The sequence below is a fragment of the Carettochelys insculpta genome, chromosome 1 (assembly GCF_033958435.1).
Source record: "Carettochelys insculpta isolate YL-2023 chromosome 1, ASM3395843v1, whole genome shotgun sequence".
In the NCBI taxonomy this organism is placed as follows: domain Eukaryota; kingdom Metazoa; phylum Chordata; order Testudines; family Carettochelyidae; genus Carettochelys; species Carettochelys insculpta.
In genome coordinates, this window is record NC_134137.1 from 162,479,112 (window position 1) to 162,497,424 (window position 18,313).

At 40.4% G+C, this 18,313-nt stretch overlaps 1 protein-coding gene across 11 annotated transcripts in view; it reads right to left on the reverse strand.

The window, feature by feature from the left end:
* The window catches only part of DMD (dystrophin), a 2,199,436-nt gene that overhangs the window by 758,400 nt on the left and 1,422,723 nt on the right, over positions 1–18,313 (reverse strand). For all 11 annotated transcript variants that reach the window (XM_074994601.1, XM_074994607.1, XM_074994584.1 and 8 more), the window contains one exon: positions 4,078–4,225. In XM_074994601.1, coding sequence (XP_074850702.1) covers positions 4,078–4,225 — 148 coding nt within the window. The remainder of the gene's footprint in view (positions 1–4,077; positions 4,226–18,313) is intronic.

Below are 18,313 nucleotides of genomic sequence, written 5' to 3' on the forward strand. Positions count from 1 at the left end.
TAAATCAGTGCCTCAATTGCATTTTGTTTTCCCTCATTTGCATTCCTCTTTCGGAAGAGGAAAGCATGTGTAGACATAGCATTAGATTATAAGTGCCCAGGGACAAGGGTTGTTTTTGTTTAAAGTATCAGGGGCATTTAATGCTCTGTATGTATAAGTATTAGAAATGTGACTCTGTCTGTCTGTCTGTCCATGAGTCCATTTGCTCAGGAACTCCTCTTAAATGGTTAGAGCTAGGTCCACCAAATTTGGTATGCAGATTCCTCTTATCATAACTTAAAGCAAGGTCAGGGTTTGGGTATGCCAAGATAATGAGATGTGCATTGAATATGACTGTTTCATATGAAATGGAAAGGGAGGGATGTGAGCACAGGAATAGGTATACTCACCCATGACCCCGGGGGGGGGGCAGAAAGCATCTGGGACAGTTATACTCATGCATGACCACAGGAGGGCAGCAAGCACCCCAGTGATCATCCAGTGGCTGTTAACCTGGCCCCCACCCAGCTTGACTGGGGAGCAACTGCTGGCCACCCCGTGGCCCTGGGCTGGTCACAGGAACACCATCAAGTGGCCTGCCTGGCCCAGGCTGGCCCTGAGAGAAGCTGGCAGCTGCAGTGCACCCACCCCAGGGAGCAGCTGACCAGTGGGGCATTTGACCCCTGCCACCTGGGGAGAGGCTGGCAGACAGGGTGTGCAGCTCTCACTTACCCACTTTGGGCTAGCCCTGGGAAGAGGCAGGCAGGTGGGCTGCCCAGACCCCCACCCCAGAGCCATCCAAGGGAAAAGAGAGAGGGCGGGCTGACCGACCAGCCCTTCTTTTCCTCTGTCCCAGATTGGGGCAACAATGGTCTATTATTACACCATATAATAATGTCTTTGCTTTGATTCTAGATTTCACATTTCTGATATTACTGACTCACAGGGCTGGAGGTGAGCTGGAAGTATTCCTGGGTCTAGAAAGACTAACTTAAACACAGGTACATATGAAAATCCTCTTTAAAATTCTTCCTCTGACTCATCATCATTTAGGCCTACATGCATCCTCCACAGATACGACCAGTATGATCATCTGCATTTGAGGAATCAGCAAGAATGAGCTACTTTTCTATGGTCATAGAAAGGACAACTGTACATGTCTAATAAAGAGAGGATACATTTTATTAATGCAACTTCTGTGGACTAAGAGGGCTGTAGAAGCATTTTAGAAGAAGTGCCAGACAGTTACGTTGAAAAATATACAAAAAATAGCTGAAGATTATCTGGAAAAGGCAAACTGCCAGCTCTTGCAGCAAACATAAAGAGCATATATGAAACTGTTCCCACTTGAACAGCTTCAGGGTGCTTTACAATCAAACTTGTTTTAAAATTGCAGTTGAGGATGGTTTAGTTTTTAAAACTAAAGAGATTGACTTCAAATATTGACAGGAAGAAACAAAAAAACTGCATTTGAAAGGCAGTTACAACTTGCTCTTTTTACATTGGTATAAGATCAGAATTAGGACACAATAGATTATTAACTAATTCAGATCTCAACCAGTGACTGATTACCTACATATGATAATAGAATTACAGAAGTGTTCGGGAAGCCTGCACATCTGGCTATGTCCAATGATGGAATTTAGTGTTCACATCTTCTACTGACACCTGGAATCTCTGGGGGTACCCATGTACTTTCATTTAAATTTATTTTTTTATTATCAGCTTCCTCTCATGGGGGGTTTGTATTATTTCATATTTTAAAACGGCCTTTGGGGGACTTGTTTCAGTCCTCCACAAAGAGATGCCTTGCTGCTAAAAGAGTTCAGCAATGTAACGAGATATTTCTTAATTAAATTGAAGTTCTGAATATCAAGCACTAGATTTTTCTTCTCTGTCCCATTTCATGCTAAACACAGACTAGTTAGGAAAGATTAAAAGTGTCTGTTTTAAAACTATGATTATTCTTAAGATTTCCTTTTATTCCAGTTAGACACAAAAGGAAAATGTTCTCGAGGATAATAAAACAATGATAAAGTACATGATTATGTCTTTTCTGGACATAACTAATTGTACTGTTTTTCTTTTTACTTGCTTGGAAATAAACTCTGAACATGGACATTTCATTACAGCAATCCTTGAATCTCTGAAACATTTAAATAAAGGTAACTAATGTCTCCTTTATTTTTCCCTCTTTACTACACTTGAGGAGATGGAGAGGAACTTATTACTTTGTGTTTCTAAAACTGATGTAAATACTTGTTGTCTGGGAGTCTCTGTAAGGTCATTTGTTTGTGGTTTTGATACACACTGGCAAGTTACATTTTAAAACAACCTCATTATATATCTGTAACATCTAATTTTCATACTTAAACACACATATGCATGCTGGGAAAATTACAGCACTATAAATTGACTGAATTCCAGCTATTTGGTGCATATCTGAAAGAGTTTTCAAAAACCAAATTATGCTACTCAGCAGTGTCAGTGAGGACATGTTCTTTTGAGTTCAGTTTTCACTCTCTCCTCTAGCCCTTGGGGCTTTTCTTCAAACATGGGAGTCAAAGGAATTCCAATTATAGGCCTAGACTATACATAGTTTTGTACCACTTTAAATTACGGTAGTGATATTTGTAGCTCTATAGCTGCACCAGCAGTACATCTAATGTGTCCAGAGTTACACCAGAATAAAGGTCTAATTTATATAGCTTATATACCTTCAGGCATATAGCTTATTCCCTTAAGTGCTGCACTAACAGGCTCTACCTCATTAATGGTATTGTTTTCACACTGTTATAGTTGTATAAAAACTATGAGTAGACTAAGACAAACTCTGTAGAACATCTGAGTTTAATGTTATTTCCTGTTGAAAGCAAGCAAACTTTAAGCTTCATTTCATTCTGACACAAATCTATAAGTCTGCACTACTTCAATCAGAACTGGGCCCAAGACCTTTTAAAGATTACAGAAATCTTCAGCAACCTTGGACATCTTTTCAAGCTGGGGCCAGAAACCAAGTGAATTTCGGTTTCGAGGAGTTTTGGTTTCTAAGAGTTTTGTTAGAAGTCTTGAGCAGGTTCAGTTTACAAGTTAACAAGCCGAGGATCTGTTCATATTTTTTTAAAATTTTATACCATAATTAAAGTTCATTAAACTAAGGTATATTAAATAGCTTAAACCCCTCAGATTTGAAGAGTATATTTCTACAGGAAATCTCACCATTCAAATGCATCAGCTCATGAACGTGACTACCAGAAATCAGTATCATCCTAAATGAGTCACAATAGCAATTGTAAATATTAGTGGCTCCACTCAATTTATTTCACTGAGCAATTTTAATTGAAGCCACGTACTAATAAAGATACCAATTACTGTATTCATCAATGATCATTTTTGCTATAAAGTTTCAATAATTCAATAGTTTGAGGGATAATTTATTAACAATGCCCGGTCACAAAAATGCCAACTCCTACTGGACAGAGTTTATGAATATCACATTGGTTTGCAAACAATAATTACAGGCTTTAAAAAAACACTGAAATGCTTACTATTGTAATGCTGGGGGGAAAATATCAAACGGAGAAAAGGATATTTGATAAGTCATAACAATAAGAAATATGCTGCTCAAGGAAGAACTAGAGTCTAGCAAAGTGACATTTTTAACCTGTTCACAGTTGTACTAGTATATAACTCTAAAACTGCTACGAAATACTGAAAACCATTTTGGAAATTGAAAGGCCTAAGGAAAGAATGCACAGAGAGTAAAGTTTCAACTAAACTGAAAATGAGTCTAATTTAAAGTACTGTAGAATTGTGGAACAAAAAAGCTATTAGATAGTTAACATGTTGTACAAATGGTGCAAGAATTTTCCTTATTCTATATTTTCCAATCACGTTTTCAAGGCTAATCTTAATGCAGACGACATATTCTGGCACCCAAGTTTTTAAAACTCAGAACCTGAGATATATTGAATTATCTAATAAATTGTGTAACAATAAGTGTTTGACAGAAATCACTCTGGATTAAGAAAAACAATTCAATTTGTTTATGAAGAAGTGACAAACTATGATGACTTTAAATATAAGAACTTACATTACCTTCACTTTTTCAAAAGAGTCTTTTAACTGTTGTTCATTTCCCGGTTCGAGAGGAATACCAACAATGCTGTCTGCTTCCTCTAACCATAAAATGAACTCATTTAAATCTTCTTGCAATTCTGGCAAAATATTCTTTTCTTCCTCCAGCCTACAGTAAGATGAAAAACACACTGCTGTTAATTGGGGAACTCTGTGTCATAGGTAATTATATTTCAAATGCGACTATACAAAATTGAAAAAAATCATCTTCTTAGCACAAATACAATACGTAATTAAAGGGAGGAAAATATAGATTATTTGACATTAGCGGTAGTTCTTTAAAAAGAAAAATGCTTCATATTTCTTCAAAATTAATCAGAACATTAACTCCACTCATCATAAGGAAAATTAAATGTTTCTGAAAATATGTTTGGGGTTGTAATTTGTAGTTCTAAACTATTATCTACATCAAAAACAATAAGGTTTTGAACCAAGTCCTGCAAGATGCCAAGAAGTCAATAGCAGTTGAAGCTGCTCACCACTCTGTGGGGTCAGTCCCTGTGTCACAAATTACATACATGCCTAATTTCAGAAACTGCATGAAATCTAAAACTAATGTTTACTAAAATTAGGCCCTTAAATCCAGTGGAGACTATTTTAGGACAAACCATGTTTTAGTGGTTTAAGGAACTGGATTTGGGATTCAGGAAATTTAGGTTCAATTGCCTCTTGTGTCATATATTTCCTATGAACTTTGGGCAAGTCACAATCTATCCACTTTCTTATCTGGAAAATAAGGACAATAATGCTTCCTGTTTTTCAATGTTTGTTTGCTTTGTCAGTTTAGAACTTAAGGTTTTCAAGGCAGAGACTATCTTGTATTATGTGTGTGTGCACACTGCCTAGCACAAGCGAGTTAAAGTCATGGTTTAGAGCTCGAGCTGTAATGACTACAATACAAATATATATATATATGGAAACACCCATACACACTTACATATGGAATCTTCTAAAGAATCACACAAATATTCTGTAGGGCTGCGTCTACATGCCTTTCGAAAGGAACATGCAAATAAGGGAAATCAAAAATGCAAATGAGGTGCAGATTTACATATCTGGTGCCTCATTTGCATATTCTTCTTTTGAAAGAGCTTCTTTCGAAGGAAGAAAAGCAGTGTAGACATAGCTCTTTCAAAAGTATACCTCATCTTTGAAAGGACCCTTCTTCCCTTTTTTATGGGGTTTACTTTCAAAACAGCTGCATCTACACTGCTTTTCTTTCTTTGAAAGAAGCTCTTTCAAAAGAAGAATATGCAAATGAGGAACCAGATATGTAAATATGAACCTCATTTGCATTTCTGACTTCCCTCATTTGCATGCCTCTTTTGAAAGTTGCGTCTTCAGCAGTCTGTAGTCACAAAGCTTCGTCCTGAAGCATCCTGTTCTCTGAGTGCCAACAGCTAGGCAAGTTCTGTAAATACTTCAGCTATCAGGCCTCCAGGCTCCAGCTTATGATGGGACTTAAATAGTACTCCATGTTCTGTTTGCAGCCATCAGACTCCTCCACTAAGACAATCCTGGACCTATATGACCTGATCCTCACCAAGCAACACAAACCTTCTTCTCCTGATCATTTAAGTTCCTCAACAGCAGCAGAATCACCTTTTACAGATGGGTAGTAACAGAGAGAAAGCTGTGCTAGTCTATATACTATCAAAACAAAAAAGCAGTCAAGTAGTACTTTAAAGACTAACAAAATAATTTATTAGGTGAGCTTTTGTGGGACAGACCCACTTCTTCAGACCATAGCCATACCAGAACAGACTTAATATTAATATTAATAGAGTCTGTTCTGGTCTGGCTATGGTCTGAAGAAGTGGGTCTGGCCCATGAAAGCTCACCTAATAAACTATTTTGTTAGTCTTTAAAGTGATACTTGACTGCATTTTTCTTTTACAGATGCATCACTCTCCCTCTCTGATTAGTGTTCACACTGATATTCAAATCTGCATATCTTTTATGACTATTAAGATGAACACTATGACCCTTCAGGTTGTACATGGGTAACATCCCCTTCTCCTTGTCAATAAGGAGCAGAATCAGATACTCTTGTGGAAAACCTGAATCCAGGAAATAAGTTGGTAAAAGCAAGTCGAAGTGGCAAACTGGGAGCAGCAGAGAAGCTGAATGCAGGAAAGCCTGTTCAAAAAACACATGCAGAGCTGATGCTGGGGGAACCATGTATGGAACAGTCTGCGCATGGCCAATGTTATCATAAGGGTCAGGTCTGTGTAAAGCTTTTGGGAAAGCAGCAAAAACTGGGCAAGGAGCCAGTGCAGAGAAAGTCCAATGAGGCATACGTGTGACCAATGCTGGCCTGGGAATCTGCTGTGTCCTATCCACCTTTAGCAAATAGGTGACTGAAGGTGCTGTATCACAGAAGCTTTGAGGAACTCTAGTTCTCTCTCCCTCCTCAATGGCCCAAATAATACTTTAGAGCAGCGGTCTGGCATTTCAGAGCACCAGCAGAAGAAATAGTTACAATACTAACAGAATCAGATTTCCAAGACAGGTTGGAAGGTGAAGGGAACTGCAGAGGGCCCAAGTCTTCTATCAATCAGTTGTACACGTTCCCAACTAGCAGACAATGCAATACTTATTAGTACTGTAATATTGAGCCATTATGAACTGATTTTTGTCACAATGATGCAAAGATATCCACAAAGCACACAAAGGCCCCAATGTATCCAGAAGTTCAGTTGCCTAGGATATAGAAATCTTTGAATAAACTCCCCCCATACAACCATCCCTTCCCCTCAACAAGGAATGAATCTCCCCCGATACGTATTTCTGTGATGTCATCGGAATCCACACGTATCTCTGAGATTACTCTATCCCTGTGCACTCAGACACAGGTCCACCAATGTGGGGTGGGAGGAACAAAGGGAGGAATGCTCCAGGGGCTCAGCAGTACAAAAGGTCCCAGAGCTCCCAGCTACCATCCCTGTTACTGAAGCAGCGGTGACCAGTGTCTCAGGCCCTTTAAACTGCTGCCAGAAAGCCATGTGGCATGCTCTGGGCAGCACTGACAGCTAGGGGATGGGGGAGGTGCTGCAGTCCAAGCAGCTCTCAGAGCTAGTTGATACCAGCCCCACCCCTTTCACCAGAGGCCCTGTCCCTTCTGGAGGCACAGAGCAGCCCCTCCACTTTGTCTAGGGGCCCAGATCCATTGCTCAGATACATAACCAAAAGGCAGGTCAGGTTAAAATACAAGTAGTGTGGACTATGACAACCCCATGTGCTGGGAGAAGGAAGTGTCAGTTAACCCTCACCACAACAAAACCCTCTTTATAACAGCCTTTAGCATATTTGAAGAGGTATTAGGCTTCTTTTCTCAAATATTAAACATGACCAGATTCTTTAATCATTCTCACACATCAGGCTTTCTAAACATTTCATCATTTTTGCTACTATCCTTTGGACTCTCTCTAATTTGCCAACATATTTCATAAAATGCAACACCAAAACTGGATGGTGACAGTAATCCAGTTGAGGCCTCACCAGTGCCATGCAGATACTGATATCTCTTGTGTCTTATAGGCAAAGCTCCTGTTCATACCCTCCAGAATTCCTGTTCTTCCTTTTTCCCACTGCATCACGCCGGTAGCTCACATTCCATCTGTGACCCACCAAAGTTCCAAAACTCATTCAGCAGCACCACCCACATTCCAGACAGTTCATAGAATCACAGAATCATAGAATCCTAGGGCTGGAAGGGACTTCAGGTTATTTCCCATGTTGCTTTTTGCATGTGATTCTTCTTTCCTAAAGCAGCATTTTATACTTGTCTTGACAGAACTTTTTGATTTCACACAAATTCGCTAATTTGTCAAGGTCACTCTGAATTCTAATCCCATCCTCCAAAGTACTTGCCACATTTCACATCTCGGTGTTATCTGCAAATTTTATAAACTCTCTCCCCATCGCATTATTCAAATCATTAGTGAAAATATTGACTAGTGCCAGACACAAGACAGACCCCTGCAGGACCCACTAGATACATTCTAACAATTTGACCACAAAACACTGATAACTCCTCTCAGTTTGGTTATAGTAATTCCATCTTGGCCACATTTACCTAAATTACCTTTGAGAATGTCACTCAGGACTATGTCAAAAGTCTTACAAAAATCAGAATGTACCCCATTTATAGCTTCCTCCCTATCTACTAGGCAAATAATCCTTTGAAAAATGCTGGTGTTCCTTCTGACCCTTCTACTCTCCAGGTTCTTACAAATTGGTTGTTTAATAATTTGTTCCAGTGTCTCTCCAGGTTTCAGAGTTGGTCTGTCTGGTCTGTAATTTCACAGTTCCTCATTGTCTGTTAAAGCTAAGTACTATATTCAGTGCTATTTTTGTTAAAAACAGAAAATCTAGCCGGTACTCAGCTGGCTCCCTACCCGTTCCCTCAGCCAATACCATGGCTAGAGCTGCTGAAGTGCCAGTACTCAGTACCAGCAAATACCGGGACCAAAAAAGCACTGAGTATATTTGTAACTTTCTGAAGGGGAAGATTTATTAACTAGTCTCAGCTGAAGGAGAAATTTTCAGTTAGGAAGAAAATCAGCCAAAAGTGATCCCTTAATCTCCACCCCACCCCCAATAAATTTCTTAATATCTTACCTACACAACACGTGTGCAGAGTCTACTTCTATTGTTACTAAAGTCACATAGGACCAAAAACAAGTTTAAAACCTTGCACCAAATTTCTTAAATGATCCACTTTCAACTCAAGTAATTTTGGCGAAGGTATATGAACATATCTTATGTGAAACAAAGAGGTTGCTTCATTGCTTTAAGTGCCTTCACCAGGGAGTTGCAACCAGCATTAATAATATATTCTTTCCAATTTTACCCTTACTAAAGCAGGGTAAAAAATTGGTTTACAGTCTCCCGTTTCCCATACTGTTTCCCTTTTCGGTATGACAGTTGCTGCCAGCAAGAAGGTCAGGAAAAGCAGATAGATGAAAGCTATTTTAAATTATGTCTCACTTTATTTTTGGTGAAAAGGACTTTTTAACCAAATATGCTTCTTGATGGGTAAGCACAATGGATGGCATTTTCCTTTTTAGGACACTTGTGAATAAGCTTGCAGGCAAAAAAGACTCAACAATAAAGTTCCAGCTTCACACCATTTAGCACAGATCCCTCCAAAGAATTGTTACTTTAAAATATATATCTTATATGACAAATAATTTAGAACTTACCAGATTTAAGAGTTTTCACCAAGCAGAATAAGAATACAGAAATTCTTACAATGAATGTCAGTCTCTCGGAAGCTTGGACTGATATCTAGAATGTACAGGAAAATCTTCAAAATTATTCTAATCTACGATAATTTACCTCTTATTTTAAACCCTTCAGTAACATTTTAGTGTAATTTCGTCTCTCTTTTAGTCATAGCGTTCAGAAAAATGTGTTCAACTGATTTAAGGCTTCTGGTATATATTTGTTGCTTAATATGTCTAAAGACGGCTGCATCACTGTTTTATTGGAGGGGCAAAACTCGGGGGGACACAAATATTGCCTGAAACTTGGTAGAAAGAAAACTTCTGATGTCCATCCAAATAATTCATTTGTATTATCAATAGGAGAAACAGTCAGCAGTGAAAAGGTACCAACAGGGGAACTGAGTTTAAGAACTGAACTCTAATTGCTCGTACAACAAGAGACAGGGGATCATAAAACTATACAGTATAGCCATACAATTTTTATAGGTCAACATTGTATTCATTTACAGTGAATGAAGTATTCCAAGTACCCGAGAGGAGGAAAAACTAAAACTCGGTACTTCAAATTGCAATCTGAGGTAATGCAACCTGGTGTCTATGTTACCACCTGATGGTCTCCACTGCGTGATCAGCTGACATGGTCTCTCAGTTACAAATACACACCAGGTTGTTATCCTTTCACCAATCCTTACTTTTTTTTTAAAACAGGAGCAATGCAATGCAAGGCAAGCTGATTGGAAGTATAAACTACTACATCTCTTGACTCCTCAGCATTAGACTCAGCCTCTGTGCTTCCCTGCTGAGCTACCCCTTGGTTGTATGGTCCCACTTACATCACTAGACTTGTGAGTACCACACAGGTGCTCACAATCCCCCAACATAATTAACCACCTCCAGCTGGGCTTGGCAGTGATCAGGGTGCTGCTGGGAGATCCCTGTCACAGAGGTGTGTAAATTCAACACTTTAAATCAATTCTATTTTCCAACCAGGCAAACAACACTATTGAAATTTATCTGCCCTTCATCTCTGTAACACCATGCACATCCAGTTTTGCCATGACCATATACAATTGATTTTTATGTTGAACTTGGTGTACTCAATTTGTTTCCTTTATAGGAACTTAGGTTAATATGTTCATCAGGAGCATACATGTATATATATATATATATATAATTTGTCAGTGTGTGCATACACTGAAATAGACATTTACTGACAAAAAAACCTCATCCTTATATATATATATATACAGGCTTAAAAGGATGAGGTGTTTTTTTTATCAGTAAATGTCTATTTCAGTGTATGCACACGCTGACAAAAATACTTCCATCACTAATAATGAAAATGTATAGCTTCACAAAATAAGAAAATGTCACTTGAGAGCTTAGTTGTATTTAAGGATATTTACTTTGTATATTTTGATATGAAATGTTTTCAATTTGTGTTTTAAAGGTTATAAAGCACTAACTTTATAAATCTCAACATCTGCAGCTATTAAATAATTATTGTCAGACCCCCCTCCAATAATTTTCCACAACTGTGAAAACTGTGTTGATAATTCATAATTTGCACAGCTGTGAAAATGAAAATCAGTAAACATCAGAAAATATGCTTAAGATTAAGCATAAGTATTATTTCAGTAGTACAGCACACCCAATTATAATGCCAAGTTGCTAAGGGGTTGGTATAACAGTACAACCACATGATAGCCCCTACCACTTATGCTTTGGCCTCAAGCTAAGTGCTTTCCACGGGTGACTGAGAAGATTGCCATGGTTCACGTATGAACCTGGGCAGATGCAGCCAATACACAGCGGTGGGTGGGTGTAAACACACAAAATCCAAACCCATCCCGTCTTTTATAGATCTCTAACATCAGTGCAGCAGAAAAGTCAGCAGACTTGTTACACAGAGAACCAGCTAATCAACCTATGGTGCATGGCTTTAACCCTGAATTTTAGAATCTCTCTCTGTGAAATACTCCGAGAGGGAGATGGGGGAATAACCCTCAAAGGGATATAAAAGGAACTATCAGATTAAATATTCTTGGACCTGACCAGCCTGCAGTATTTAGCTTCCCACATCCCAGATTTCAGCTGCACCACACTTTTCAGAGTTTAAAAGTTACTGTCCAGTCTCCAACTTTCAATATCTGGGGCAAAATAATTGAGCAAGTATTAATGACAAGCACCCTCTCACTAAAATACACAGAAAAAAATCTTAACATAAAGCAGTATTACATACTATTTTCAAATCATTATGAATAACCAGCACATAGTTTTATCGACTCCTGAAAGGGTAGTTTAAAAGTGCTTTAAACTGACATTTGTAATCTGAAGAGTTATTTGTTTGTTTATCCAAGGATTTAATGTTTTGGTAGAATTTTACACAAGCAATAGTAATAATGAATGAGGTGTTTAAAACTCTGCATCTTCAATTAAGCGCTAGATATTTTATTTCTTGAGTCATTTGAATGCATTTACATAACAAAAAGTGGTGGCTTCCATTTGAAATATTCAATGGTTACAAGTTTGCATTATAAATGTTTTAATGCATTTTCAGAAAATGGAATAGCAGTGATTTTGGTTGTAAAAATTACATATAATGAAAGTGAGAACATCAAAATGTATTACTAAGTTGTAGACAGTCAAATATTAAATCATACTTTCAGTGATTTATATCATTTACATTCTCAAGTTATGTAAAATATGCAGTTTCTAGCTAAGACAAGATGAGCACATGCTTTTGGCTCACCTGATAAAACTGCTGCTTCTATACGTTTCAAGTATGCTGTATTAGACTGAGTCTCAGCTTCTGTCAAGTGTAAGGAATCAACAAAAGCCTCGCAACTACATGGAAGACTTAATTAGTCTGCCAACTCTGCTTAGCGTCCTAACAGCAGCATGTTGTGAACATAAAGCAGTATGAATATGCAGCTCAATTATACCTTCTGTAGAGCTGAGCTGAAGACAGTACACTGCCCAATGGGATTTGCACAGGTGGGTGAAGTTGTTTAAGTACTTTAAATAGGAAGAAGGGCTCTTGCTGCACCAACCAGCTAAGACAAAAAGGTGTGGAAAAGAGCCTTTCTGTCAAGCAAAGGAAGGGAGTGGATATTGCTTTGAATTCTGAGGGAAACTCTCTTTACTTCCTCCTTCTTTCTCCCACTTCGTTTAGTCCAGTTTGAATCTTGAATATATGATTGGCTTCCCAGAAAGTCTGCAAGTGCCTGTCTTGTGAGCATCACTGGCTGAATCTTTTAAGCTGGGTCTACATGTGCAACTACATTCAAAATATCTTGCTCTTTTTCAAAAGAACACATGGAATGTCTACATATACAAGCCATTCTTCTGAAAGGAAATTGAAGGAACGTGGTGCAGAATTCAAAATCCCCGCCCTGATCCTATATAAGAAGAGCACCTCCTTTGGAAAGAGGACACATGTAGCCACTCCACGGCTCACTCTTTCGAAAGAGGAGTCCTCCATGGCACTGGACAGCTGGAGCGCAGAGACACTCTGGTCTGCAGCAGCGGGACTCTGTGATCTCAGCATCTTGCCACACTTAAAGCTGTAGGGACTCACTTTTTTTTTCTTTTTTAACTTTCGCAACTTGTCAGCTGTGCCTACACTAGCCCCAAACTTCAAAATGGCCATGCAAATGGACATTTTGAAGTTTACTAATGAAGCTCCTCATTACCATGCAGGCAGCCATGGCACATATTCAGCGGCTAATTAGCATGTGGGCGGCCACAGCACTTTGAAATTACTGTGGCTCACTGCCGCGCGGCTCATCCAGACAGGGCTCCTTTCGAAAGGACTCTGGCGACTTCAAAATCCCCTTATTCCTATCCTGTTTGCATGGCCATTTCAAAGTTTTGGGCTAGTGTAGACATAGCCGTCAAGTAATAGTCTCTTCTTATGCTTTGGATTATGAAAGCAAATGACTTCAAGGCAAAAAGAAGTGGGTGAGGGTAATAAGAGGAAAATTGTAAATGACATAGGCTATTGTAGTTTATCTAGGATTTTGAGCTCTACAAAAAGAAATAAAAATATTACATTCACCCTTTGTTTTTTCATTAAAAAGAAACATGAATTCAATGTCAGTCAGTGACACGTATCTTAGAGATGGAAATACACTGTAGACACCTGGAATTTTTGAGAACCTGAGGCCAAAATTAAACTTTGCAGCAATAAACATCCTGTAAACATGGATTTAGAATGAAATAATACAAACAAAATAAATGTTATTTCTGACAAGGACCAAACACACTGTGGCTACGTCTACACGTGCCCCAAACTTCGAAATGGCCACGCAAATGGCCATTTCGAAGTTTACTAATGAAGTGCTGAAATGCATATTCAGCGCTTCATTAGCATGCGGGCGGCAGCGGCGCTTCCAAATTGACGCGCATTGCCGCCGCGCGGCGCGTCCAGATGGGGCTCCTTTTCGAAAGGGCCCCGCCTACTTCGAAGTCCCCTTATTCCCATGAGCTCATGGGAATAAGGGGACTTCGAAGTAGGTGGCGTCCTTTCGAAAAGGAGCCCTGTCTGGACGCGCCGCGCGGCGGCAAGGCGCGTCAATTTCGAAGCGCCGCTGCCGCCCGCATGCTAATGAAGCGCTGAATATGCATTTCAGCGCTTCATTAGTAAACTTCAAAATGGCCATTTGCATGGCCATTTCGAAATTTGGGGCACGTGTAGACACGGCCTGTGGGTGCTTTCACATGTTCTCCATACCTTACAAAAATCTTTCAGTGCAATTCAGTACTAGCCATAGGCCTAGTTTCCCAAAAGTTGCTGTTCTACTAAGCAGAAGTTGGTTTTGTTATGTTGGAACTGATAGGGATTGTTTTTGATATGGCAATTGGCTAGGGTGACCTTATCTCCCTATCTCAAATATGGGACAGGGAGCTATTGGGGTGGGGGAAACAGCTCCCCAACTGTCTGACCAGCCTGAGCTGCAGACACACTGATGGGGTGCAGTGAGTGGGGGGCTGCTGTGCAGGATGGCTGGAGCACAGGAGAGAGGGGGCCAAGGGCAGCTGCTCACTGGGGGACAGGAGAAGCTGAGGGACCTGGACAGGTGAGGGGCACTCACTGTGATCCAGGGTCTGGACCCTGTGGGATGCCCAGGGCACACAGGTGGGGTGGGACGGCGGGGGGCACGTCACTGCTTCCAGGAAGCTGACAGCAGAGCTGCCCGATCCAGGAGAAGCAGTCCCACACCAGGGTGCTCAGGGGGCATGCCAGTACCTTCACAGACCCGCCAGAGCCCAGAGGAGAGCCCTGTGCCCCACCCCAACCCCATTGGCCCAGCATGGAGCTCTGCCACTTCTGTGGGTGTCACCTGCTGCACAGCCTGTAGGCATTGGGGGTCCAGGCACCCCAGCCAGCCCCCAGGAGCTGGCCAGCTCAGCAGGGTACTGTGCCCAGGGCAGGACCAGGGGCTGCTTACATGCAGGGCAGGCCAGGCCAGACAAGTCACACCCTGCAGCTGCCCACAGAAAAGGCCCCAGCCCCAGCAGGGCACACATGTGGGGCCCTGGGCACCCTGATTTTCAGGACTCCTGGGCAGCATGTGGCCCTCGGTCTGCAACAGGCTGGGTGCTGGTCTTCCCAAGCCCTGAGCAGCTCTCGGGGCTTCTGGGTGGCACAAAGCCACAGAAAGCAGCCAGGGCCCCCTGTCCCCACAGTCCAGTGCAGTGCCAGCACTGGAGGGCTGGACTCCCATCTTCCCCTCACCTTGGAGAGCTGGGAAGAAGAAGTCAGCCCCCATGCTCCAGCATACCTCTGCTTCTGCAAGGCCCCCTGCTGGCTCTCTCTGGTGTGGCCAGAAAGAATGTGAGTACTACAACTTTTCAGCCTGAAAAAGAGGCTAAGGAGAGGTATGATAGAGGTCCATAATATCATGACTGATGTGGAGAAAGTAAATAAAGAAAGGGCTATTTACTACCAATTGTAACACAAGAACTAGAGGGTCACCAAATTAAATTAATAGGCAGCAGGCTTAGCAGAAAATAAAGGAAGTAGTTCTTCACATAGTGCACAGTCAACATGTGGAACTCAGGAAAGAGTTAGATTGATAAATTCATGGATGATAGGTCTATCCAGGGCTATTACCCAGGATGGGCAAGAATGGTGTCCCTAGCCCTTGTTTCTCAGAGGCTGTGAATTAGAGACAGGGAATGGATCACTTGACTTTTGCCAGTCTGGATATCTGGCATCGGCCACTGTCGGAAGACAGAATACTGGGCTAGATGGACCTTTGTTCTGATCCAGTATGGCTATTCTTATGCACAAATATCTACTGGGCACAACTGCCAACTTCTCTTGGTTGATTGGTTGTGTTTTAAGCTTATCAACAAATTGCACTGAAATAACTAACTTGAAATTAAACAAGCACTAGACAACTGCCAAATGGATGTGAAGGGGAAATAGGGAGATAAATGAAGTATCACAGGGGAGGAAGAAAATACATAAAACGAAGCAAATGGTGTGTGGCATGTATAGTTGTGAAAACCAATTAGCTTGTTGTGTGGAAGATGAAGAAAACAGAAAGGGCCAGAATTCAGAGTAGTATTCCTTTCAAGCGGCAGTAAAGGTGTAGAATTTGACGGTAGCCTGGACTTCCCATTGCCAGTGGAAATCCCAACAAATGCACAGAAGATTTAGAGCTAGTCATGAGGCAAGCGTCTGTTTTGCACCATCCTGCCATTTTACCCATCCCCCCATATTTTGATAAAATGTTTTTTTTTCTCCATGTTTAGCTTAAAACTGTTGTGTTTCTGCCAGGACATACAGCCATCTTTTGTACAGCTGAAGGTATTAGTTAAGTGGATTTCAGATCATAATAATGTGATTGCTTTTCTCGGAAAATAATTATTGGATGATACAGGACTCTAAAAATATGGCTCATCATTTAGGTGCAATCTGCCATTTTTATGTATGCAGAATATTATTCCGCAAAGGCTGTATCTATACTAGCATTGCACTTTCAAAAGAGGCATGCAAATGAGGAAATCAAAAATGCATATGAGGTGCAAATTTACACATCTGGTGCCTTATTTATATATACGTCTTTCAAAAGTAGAAAAGGCGTGTAGATGCAGCTCTTTCAAAAGTAAACCCCATCCTTGAAAGAACCCTTCTTCCCTTTTTTTATGTGAAGAAGGGTTTTATCGACAATGGGGTTTACTTTTGAAAGAGCTGTGTCTACACCGCTTTTCTTCTTTTGAAAGAAGCCCTTTTGATAGAAGAATATACAAATGGGGTGCCTGATATTTAAATCTGCACCTCATTGTCATTTTCATTTTCCCCCATTTGCATGTTTCTTTCAAAGAGGGATGATAATGTAGGCACAGCCAAATAGTCCAAATCTGTAAAACCACAGGTACTACTAAACTTGAAAAAAACCTGCACAATTATGCCTTCCTAGAATGAAGTTGTGATTATCCAAAACCTAGTTAATCAAAATTCTTGGTTATGTGAACCTGGGCTCAATGAGAAGTCGGTATAAGATTGTACAAGACTGAGCTGGAGACAGAGTTTGCACATGGGAGGCCAGCTGGATGTCTATAATATATGACCACTGAGCACTATTTTAAAAGCTGTCTGAGCTTTTAACTGTTTCCCTTCCTCTTTCAGTTAGTGAAAGTTTAATGTTAAATGGGCAGAGCTTTACCGTACATCGAGGAACACATCTTTTCCTCAGTCAGATTTCTAAGATTCCAGATTTCCCACAGCTTTATTCAGCCTTATGTCATAAAAATTGCAGTTTGGTTTGTATGCCTTTCTTATCTTTTTTACGTAGAACAACTAGCACACTGTTGGCACTATACAAATAATGATATAGCTAAAAATAAACCCCAGAAATTCAAAATCATAAATATGTATATTCTGCTATGGAAAAAATCCTCAAACCTCTAGCAAGTAAACTAATTGCACCTGAGAGTGTCTTAAATCAAATATTTAAGAGATGTCATACCTCTCAGCAGAGGCAACAATTGGCAATTTTTAACTCAAGTTATATTTTTGGATACTGCCACATCATTTTTATTTAATATTTAAAATTTTTCCAAAGCATAAAGCTGAAGGAAATTGTTTTAATTTCTGATTCCACGTTGTCAATGGCTGGTCTATTTTAAATTTGGATCAAAAGATTCAATCTTATCTGTATGAACAATATGTAATTGTCCCAGCATAATCAGTTTTTCAAGACTGCTTTAATGAAAGTTTACATTGTGCATAATACATACAGACAGTTTCAGAATCCAAATAAAACGTAATTAGGTTCCATGAACTCTTTGTATTTATGCTACTCAGGCTATGTCTAGATTATAGGGATTTGTCAACAGAAGTTTTTGTCAGAATATCTCTTCCAACAAAACTTCTGTTGACAAATTGTGGCTAAACTGCCAAGCGAATCACAAGAGCAGTCCACTCTGTTAATCGAGAGCAGCTGGACTGCCTGGCTGTTCTATCAGCAAAAGAGCCAGCCAGCAGTACAGCATACTGCACTGCCCAGTGTCCTGGAAACACTGTCTGTCAAAAGAGCACTCTCAAGAACATCCAGACCAGCTTTTTTTTGACAGATATGTCGACAGAGGCATTATTCCTCATGGGCTATGTCTACACTAGCCAAAAACTTCGAAATGGCCATGCAAATGGCCATTTCAAAGTTTACTAATGAAGCACTGAAATACATATTCAGCGCTTCATTAGCATGCGGGTGGCCGCGGCACTTCGAAATTGGCGCGGCTCATCCAGATGGGGCTTCTTTTCGAAAGGACCCCACCTACTTAGAAGTCCCCTTATTCCCATCTGCTCATAGGAATAAGGGGACTTCGAAGTAGGCGGTGTCCTTTCGAAAAGGAGCCCCATTGGGATGAGCTGCGCGGTGGCGAGCCACGTCAATTTCGAAGTGCCGCAGCCACACGCATGCTAATGAGGTGCTGAATATGTATTTCAG